Genomic DNA, 8,928 nt, shown 5'->3' with positions numbered 1-8,928 from the left:
GGATGTGCTTTCTCAGGTCATCAGCTTATGCAGAAGAGACATCAACAAGCAGGTCCAATAACTCCAGTTTTGACTCTCGCCCTTTGTGAAAAATGCAGCTACAGCTGAAGACAGAATTTATACAAGCTCCTTAAATGGCAAGATGAAGATAAAAACCCCTTGCTGGTCTTTACAGGCTCAGCTCTCTCAAGCTCTTTTCCCCGGACAGAGTGCTAGGTGCTGGCAATGCATCCACTGAGCTCACTCCCACTTGTGATCTGAGATGGCTCCAAAGGAATGGAGAGCAGCAGCCATATGCCCATTTAGGAAGAAGGAAGAAAGTGGAATGCGTTATGACATCTGCCTCGAGACAGTACAGATCTTGTCAATCAAGTCTGTAGAAGGCTAGATAAAAATATCAGCCAGTGCAGGCCTTCAGCAACTCAACTGCTTCTGGAAATGACAGGAGAAAGTCTAATAGTACAGCAATTCCAAGAAAGCATCCAACAGCATATGCTTCAGACCACTGCAAACTATGGAAACTGAACTTCCTGCTCTTCTTAGGCTATGAGGATGGCATAGCTGGGTTTGAGCAGGGAGGGAAACTTTATCTGCCCATGAGAGACTGGAGCAGCAGGATGCTGCAGGTCCCAGTCAATGCTGTTTTCTAGATGACAGAAAATGAAGCCACGACCACTAACGTTGAGTATGTAGAAAGTTTGGATGTTGTAGAGACTGTTGCAAAAAGCTGCAGCATCCAAAGAAAACAGGCACCAGGTCACTGATGTCTTTAAAGAAATCAATATCACCTCAGCATAAAATAGTGGTTTTGTCACTAAGAATTCAGCAGTCAGAAAACTTGCCCTGAAACTGTGGGTTGAACACTCTTAACAATACAGACACTGCTGTGGGAAGCCACCACCAGGAAAGGTCCCTGCTTGGTGTATCAAATCCCACCTGGCAGCACCTTAACGCACATTCAACCCCACAGAGAGCTTCAACTGTATCAAAACCCCACAGACAGCATCTCCGCTATCTCTTACTGAGGAGGGTGCAGAGAGCCTGTGAAACAGCAAGCCCAGGCCAGGCAGCATTTTCTGAGCTGCACTTAACTCTGTGCAGGAGAGGCTGAGACAAGGCAAAGCCTGGTACAGGTAAGAACCATGGGGCAGGTACTCCCACATCCGCAGCCACAACAGCTCCTGTGAGAAGCATGCCTCTGAGGGCCAGCAAACAACTTGCTGTGGCTGGAACACTACCAGATGCTTACCTGAGGACAGCTGCCACAGGAGAACACAACCAGCATGTGCTGTCAGTCTAATTCTGTTTGGGCTTTGTTCCTTGGTTTGCTGCTTGTTTGGGAACCAGGCAGGTGGAGGAGATTATTCTAGCAGCCCATCAGCACTCATGCTGAACAGGAGGGACAGGATGGCTTGAACCCTGCGAGATGTTGGGGAACCTTTGAGGCTGCTGCAAAGCACCAAGACCTTACAAAGACATTACAGCAGTGTAAGAGGATGAAACAAGGAAAATGCGACAATTCAATAAATATAAGCTTTTATTACAATAGAAAATAGTAAAACTCATGTTAAAATAGACTCCTGCTTTTGGACTGCTCAGAAAAGCCTAAGCCTCACTTTTACTTGCCAGTGTCCACCTAGGGTCCTGACCCCTAAGCAACGAGCAACACATTTCTGTGCTAAGAGCCTCATAGCTCCCTCCTCCTCAGTGACAGTGAAAGACTACAGCAGCAGATGGAGCTGTGCCCTGCCAGGCAGGCAGGTAAGGACTCTCTGTGGGGTTATTAGTACAACATACCTCATCCCCTTGTGCAATCAAAGCTCATGTTTGAAGCTGGCAGCTTTAGGGAAGCCATGGACAAAGTGGGGGGGAGGAGGAAAAAAATACCAGCAGCAGATAATGGCAGCTGTTCCAAGACAGCTAGGAAGGCAGCAAATAAACCTGCTAGAAAGGCCACAGCCCCCAGCTGCCTCTGGCCTACTCTTTGCCAAACACCACTGCATGTCCCACTGAACATGCTCTGGCCTTGCTTCCCTCTTCCTTCAGTGACACACCATATGACCCTGAAGGAGACTAGCAGACACTGCCAAGTTAAAACTCTGTATAGCTTATGCAGTATTACAGGGAACACCCTTCACCTCTTCCTTCCATGGCCAGCCCAGTATGAGTGAGTGACTGTGCAGTCTGGACCATCATGTGCTCCCCTTCTCCTCACCAGAAAGTGCCAGGGGCAGGAGTAAAGTAGAAAGCAGAGGCCACAGGACAGCAAAGTCAGATGGGAGACACTTGTGCACCATTGCCAGCACAGCAGCACTCTGGACTCGCAAGTCTCGCCTGCCTACAGCAAGCAAGCTCACTCCAGTCCCTCATACACAGACTTCCGTAGCTCAATGGAGAACATCTCCTCCCAGGGCCCGCGGATCCACTCCACCAGCTCTGCCAGCAGCTCAGGGCACTCTGCACGGATGTGCCAAGTGCTCTCCACCTTCAGCACCTGCGAGAGAGCAAAGAGAGGGAGGCGAATGAGCAAGGCCTAGCCTCAAAGGCACTAATCAGCCCTGAGCTCCTATTCTCCAGGGCCGCTGCCAGCTCCTCTCATTCCTAAGTGACATTCTCCCTCATCTCTGCCACTAGCCATGGAAGTGTCCCTGCATGACTTTTGTACATAGCAGTTCGCTGAGCTCTCCTGCCTCTGTGGTGTAAGGCCCTAGGTTAGGATGGGAGATGACAGCGCCAAGCACAGTCCAGCCCCCAGCATCTTGTGCGCCCCATGATCACCTCCCAGTTACCTCATCGTAAAGCATCAGCTTGATGTCACAAGGACAGAGATGATAGGTTATGACATTGCTAATACTGCTGATAGGCTGCTTCTCCTTCAACTGAATATTGCTCCTAGGAGATGTTTCTGCCTCGTGGTCTTCATCCAAGTAAGGCTGCACCTGCCACTGGTGATTCTCCTCCAGCAGAAACAGCATGCTTCGGGTGCTCAGCAGAGTCACAGGGAAAGCAGATGCCCCTAAAAGGTTATGAGGGAATAGGAGATGCTTTGCTGAGAGCCTGAGTCACCACAGAATCAGCTTTGCTTTCCATTCCTCCCCTAGGGAAGTCCTTTTCAGCAACAGTGACTGGGTGAACAGCCTTATCCAGCTTCCTGACTGAAGCTTATCCAAGGAGTTGCTTGGGCTTATGCAAGCTCATTGCAGGAGCATGCATGTGAAAGACCATTGCCCAGCAAGCCTTGTCCAGCCTATGTCCTCATGTAAGGCAGGAAAAGACACGAGTCCTCTGACCTCTTAAACGATACTTTATTACTCCTTAGTTAAAAGTCAGCAGTTCTAGCTAAAAGGCTGCCTTTTTTTGGCCTGAATTTGTCTGGCTGCAGATATCTGATGGCTGGAACAGAGAGCACACACATAAAGTTTAATACCAAGTTGGTATCATAAGTATGACAGGAAGCAAAGTAGTTTTACAAAGAGTATAAATATCATCCAGTTGATTTCAGTGGATGCAAATGAAGGCACTAGAACTCAGGAATAAGTCAGATGCAGATAAATAGGGAACCACTAGCGGAACTGCCTGAGGTCACAGGGGATCACAAGCTGCTACACCAACATGTTGCTTTTCTCACCACATCTCACTCTTGGGAATTAGTAGGAATATCAGAAATGGGATGTTTAATTAGTTCTGTCTACTTGGCAATGAGGCATTGGCTGGAACTGTATGTGGTTTTGAGCACCATACTCAAAAAAAGGAGAAAACTGTAGAGTAAGAAAACCATATTAAGTTCTTCCAAAGGCTCTTTGTTCACCTTCAGGAGAGAAATAAACATACTTCCCACAGATTCCTTCTGGTTCTCATTCTCTCATACCTCCCCTAGTAGCCAATGGTAAACAAGGGTGCAAGCGCAGTAACAAACTGGTCAGAATGTGATTAACAGCTGGGTTGATTTTTTCAGTCTCACAGGCTAAGATGACACTGGAATTGTTCACTGAATACTCACATCCCAGGTTTAGCACATCTGGCCCTCAGCAAGCCCTGGAACAGAACTTGATGGGCTCCAGCAGGCTGCTGCTGTCCTACTTCTTTGGGTTCTGGACACCTGCTTATGTTTTTCCAAACAGAGAGGCCTTTCAGCTCCCCACACAAGCCAGCTGTGTTTATGACTCTTCAGTGTTCCCTCAGTTGAGGGCAACAATCCAGCCCCTAGATAATCTCCAGTTTCTCAGAAACCATTCTGAGTTGTCACCAGACCTGGTGTGGAAGACCAGCCGCTCCCTTCAGCCAGGACTTCCAGGCAGAAAAGGGCTGGGAGACTCACCAGATATGCAGGAAGAAGCATGCTGCTATCCTACACATCTCAACACTAAAAAGAGCCCTCACCCATCCCCCTGCCCAATCTTGCTGCTGGACCAATGGCCGAGCTCTTTTCCCACAGACTGTACACTAAAAAACCAAGCATGTAAGCAGACAGCACAAGGTGTGGGACACCTGAACATGGAGATCTCCTGTACCTTGGATCAGGTAGGCCAGCAGGTAGAAGAAGCAAGTGTCATCTGCAGCTGCAGAATCTGTGGTCTCCGAGTCCAGCAGAGGCCTGAAGGAGATACAACAGTGGGCCAATCCAGAAAGCACTGTTTCCAGTCTAAGTTTGTTGTGAGCTAGGTACTGTTCATTGTCCCCTTGGGGAAGAGAGGGACCTATCTCTTCCAGATGTTGTACAACTCCTCTCTCCTGTTACTCTGCCTACTACCTTGCCAGCTAGGAACCAAATGCTGCTTGCAAGGCAAGAAAGGAAAGCTTCCCCCTTTCCCTCCCTCCATTATATTATGCTCAGGCTCCTCCAGGAGAGCTGAAGTTGCCCTGCTTGGCTCAGTCCCCTGAGTAGCAGGCACCTGAGCCAGCTGCCTTAAATCTGTACTGTAGGCTTGGTGCCTCCTCCTGTGCTGCCCTGTTTTGAGTACTATGCTTCCCCAGGCACTGCTGGACAAGCAGATATCCTCTTCTATCCAAAACCACAACCTCTCAAAGGCTGTTCTTACCATAGCCAATGATGTGGATTCATTTCCACAGTGGGGATTTCCTTCACCTTACTCCTGTGCTTAGCAGGCAACGCTTGCAGGAGATCTAAAGAGAGGGAGAAGGTAGACATCTTTTATTGCAAGCCAAACAGCAGTACATAAGAGCTCAGGATGGTTCTCTAGTTTACAGAGAGGCACTGGAAGTTATGATGCCAGGGGGTTTCTCCCCCAGCTTTTTTCTCAGATGGCAAGAAGTAAATTTCCAACATGAACAAACTACAGCTCTCCTGGTAGGTCTCCCATGAGCAAATCTTCCAAATCCTCTTCCCACCCTGTGCCCCCACTATAGCTTTGCTCTTACGTGTCAGGGTCTGCAGGAACTGGTCACAGCAGCTTTGGTTCCGGATCAGCAGATTGTAGGAGGTTTTTGGGTTCTCAAACTCCATTCGCAAGCTCTGGTGGCACAGTCCCACTTCCAGATGGGAAATATCAGACAGATAGTGAGAATCATTCTTCTTCAGCCAGTCTGCAGGTTGTCCCCTAATCACAGAGCACAGTCCTCAGCTGCAGCAAGCTGCCCTGTCTCCTCTCCCACATCAGATTGCAGCAGGGTGGTTTGCCAGAAGAGCCTTTGCATGTCCCCACACCTCCAGGGTAAGGCTAGCACAGGCTGGCACTACCCAACCACTCACAGCCTTGCTGCAGGGTCTCAATTGCCATCATTTGCCTCACCTGATAGCTCCAGTGACTTCTAGCACATAAATCTTGCTATCAGAGGCAACCAGGATTGAGAGGAACTCTTCTGGTCGGCCATACTTCACCACAACCACCTAGAATACAGAAAGGGTGGTTCACAGCACTGGCCTGCCCCTTGCCAGCCCACCCTTGGAAAGGACTGACTCAAACACACTTCATCTCCCTTCACACCCCACAGCCTCTGGGATGCCACTTCAATGCAGAACTTGCAGGGTGGCAAGAAGGACAGCCAAGGAGCTGTAGGAGTGGTGCTGTGGGAGCTCACCTTGAGGAAGCACTGGAACTCCTCAGAGTTCTCCTCAAAAACCTCCATATCCAAGTACAGCTTCAGGCGATGATCCACAGAACGGAAGTCCCTCGTGTTCAGGATGCCATTTACAGCTGAGGAGGGCAAAGGGTAGGACTGACACTCTGTCCACTGATCAGGTGGTGCCCCAGCATGCAGATCAGCACCAGGGCAGCAGTGTCGCCCCCTCTGCACAGCTGTTTCCCTTAAGTCTCTCCTCAATAAAAAGGCTCAAAGCCAGGGCTTTCCAGCCCACAGGTCTAAATGTGGAGACATGAGGGGACCCTATCACTCCAAAACTTGCTTTTAAGATATACAAAGCTTTTTTCTAACCCCTGTTCAACCTTTGCTCAGCTGTTCAGTCACAGGAGGACATTGCTTTGCTGTCAGATTTGGCAGGCAGGCAATCCATAATCACAAAGCCAAAAAAACATTTCCAATTTCAGCTGGTGTCAGCTCAGGTCAACTTTTTAAACTCTGACTTTAACTGGGGTAAAGATAAAGGAGACTGAGGAAGAGAGCAATAAAACTGCTTAAGAACACTATTAGGTCATGCAATTGTATGACAAAATAATTTATACAACAGCCACAATACTGCCTGAGAGCACGTACTTCCCAGTGGACCCTATTCCCCACCAACTGCACTCATCAACTTCTCAGCAGGTACCTTTTGTGGGCTCACTTTTTAACTGGAATCTTGTGATTTGTCCTGAAACAAGAGGCTGCTTTATTTCTCACACTTCAAGTGTATGAGACTGAACATGGCAGACCTAAACACTGGTCCTATACCAACTCCTCTTCAGAGGCACAGCAGTCTTGAGAGGCTGGGGGAGATCTCTACAGATCAAGAAGCTGATGGGTTTGCAAATCAGGACTAGACTGCAGTTGCAGTAACTCACTTGGTGGGCTGGACCAGATAACATCCATAGCTCCTTTCCAACTTAAATTATTGTGTAAAGCACAAATTGATGCCCAAGCAAAGGCAGTCTGCTACATCAGAAATCCAAGGTCCTTCACAAAATGCATTTGTGGACCTCCTAATAACTGCTGTCTTGCGCAGTATTCCTCACACAGTCAGCACACAGTCTCTGCTTTTGGACAGGTTTTACCACCGGAAGCTCACAAAGACCACTGAGGAAAGCACAAGTAACCATAAATTCACTAAGCAGCTCCTCCTACAAACACACTAGCCTCCCACTGTACTTAAGCCAGAGAACAAATGCAGAGAAATTGTGCATATTATTCTCCAAAGGTAATTTCCAGTTGGCACTTCACTGGTGCCACAGGAAGCCAGTGTGTTTGTAACTGAGCAGTACAGCTCCTGAAACAAGACCCTATTACTCAGAGTCTGAGCGATACTAGAGATTTGAAGCTGACTCAGTTTTCCCTACCTTCAGGCATGAAGAATGAACAGAGATGGGAATAAAAATCTCTGCTCACAAGACCAATGGTCACTGCTGCTCATGCTTGATGACCCCCTCTTTGCCATTAAACAGAAGGCAGTGCACCCTGCAAGCACCAGTGATAAAGCCCAACACCAAGCTGTGCACACCCCAAACCCGGCACAGCTCCTACATACTCACACGGACTGAGATTCCATGTTTCCTCAGACTCAGAGTTCAAAGAGAGCTGGGAAGGAGTGGGCCCACGAGAAACACCATAACGGAAGCTCCCCACCAAGCTACCCCCATTGGTGTCTGTGTGGCTGAGGGACAAGTACTGGTTCTTCATGCCCAGCTCCTTCTTCCCGCAGCCGCCATCTGAACTGCTGGTGCTGGAATGGACAGTGCCACCGTGCTCGCTGCTCAGCTCTGGGGTCCTGGTGCTGTTGCTGGTGTCCATCTCTGAGCTGTCCTCCCCGCCGATGTAGAACTTCCCACTCTCACTGGCCAGGGCAGGTGCTTCCTCTGGGCTGTCCTGCTGGCTGCCTCCCTCCAGGACAGAGTCCGACAGGTCCTCACTCGTGCTATCAGGACCAGGTGGCAAAGGTGTGCTGGAGCACACCTCTGAAGGCATGATGACCACATGGTCACTGGAACAACTGGGACAAACTATGGATGCACCAGCTGCTGCAGCACCTGTGGAAAGTTTTGTCAGGGACAAACAAAAACCAAAACAACTCTCCCCCAACAAGATTTTACTACTTTTTTGTTTTTGTTTTTTTTTAAACCTGCCAACCAGAAACCATCTCTTTCAGAGCAGACAGTAGTTGAATTCCAACTTGAGCAGCTGGTTAAGCAACTCTGTTCAGAATCATATCCTGCACACCTTTCCTCACAAATCAGTGAGGAATTCTGCATCAGTACCAGCGTCCACCTGAAATAGCTTTGCTGGTTTTGGCTGACCAACGTATGCTGTACTTGCAGTCAAAACTACATTAGGGCTTTGGCTCATGACTTTCCTCCACTTCATGTGCACAAGTGCTCACATAGCCTTTGAAGCCCAAGCTCATGACCAGCCTTCCTCAGCCGCCTTACACCAGCTTAGTTTATCCTTCAGCCAGCCAAACTACAAGCTTGTCATGTCCCTTCTCCAGCTGTTCTCATTTTTCCTGACCCCAATTCCTGATGATCCCTTTATCCACATCACAGCAGACTCTCAGCTGGATCTTGGGACTCCCACTACCCTGGTGCAGGAGGAGAAACTGTCCCAGAGTGGAGGAAAGTGCTGCAGCAAGGACAACACTTCTACCCTCGCTGCAGTACTTCAATCCCAGGATACTTTGTCAAATGAGCAGCACCTTCTGAGCTAAGGCTGGGAACTCTCCACTCCGAATATAAACTGAACTTTGAAAAATTCAGCAATCAGATGATGTCTATTCAGCACTAACCATGTCTCAGCTAAAATACATCTAGTTTCAGACACCCA

At 48.7% G+C, this 8,928-nt stretch overlaps 1 protein-coding gene across 1 annotated transcript in view; it reads right to left on the bottom strand.

Annotated features, from left to right (window-relative positions):
* Positions 1-2,353: 2,353 nt before the first annotated feature.
* STK11IP (serine/threonine kinase 11 interacting protein) overlaps positions 2,354-8,928 on the bottom strand; it is a gene marked incomplete at its 5' end in the record, with an annotated part of 18,368 nt that continues 11,793 nt past the window's right edge. Inside the window, 8 exons of the mRNA XM_010022514.1 lie at positions 2,354-2,494; positions 2,790-3,016; positions 4,512-4,594; positions 5,040-5,124; positions 5,380-5,558; positions 5,751-5,848; positions 6,040-6,155; positions 7,644-8,138. Of these exons, the coding sequence (XP_010020816.1) occupies positions 2,354-2,494; positions 2,790-3,016; positions 4,512-4,594; positions 5,040-5,124; positions 5,380-5,558; positions 5,751-5,848; positions 6,040-6,155; positions 7,644-8,138 (1,424 nt within the window). The remainder of the gene's footprint in view (positions 2,495-2,789; positions 3,017-4,511; positions 4,595-5,039; positions 5,125-5,379; positions 5,559-5,750; positions 5,849-6,039; positions 6,156-7,643; positions 8,139-8,928) is intronic.

Source organism: Nestor notabilis, unplaced genomic scaffold, assembly GCF_000696875.1.
Source record: "Nestor notabilis isolate BGI_N333 unplaced genomic scaffold, ASM69687v1 scaffold32619, whole genome shotgun sequence".
NCBI lineage: Eukaryota > Metazoa > Chordata > Aves > Psittaciformes > Psittacidae > Nestor > Nestor notabilis.
The sequence above is the reverse complement of the archived record's forward strand: the minus strand, read 5'-3'. Positions and strand labels throughout refer to the sequence as shown.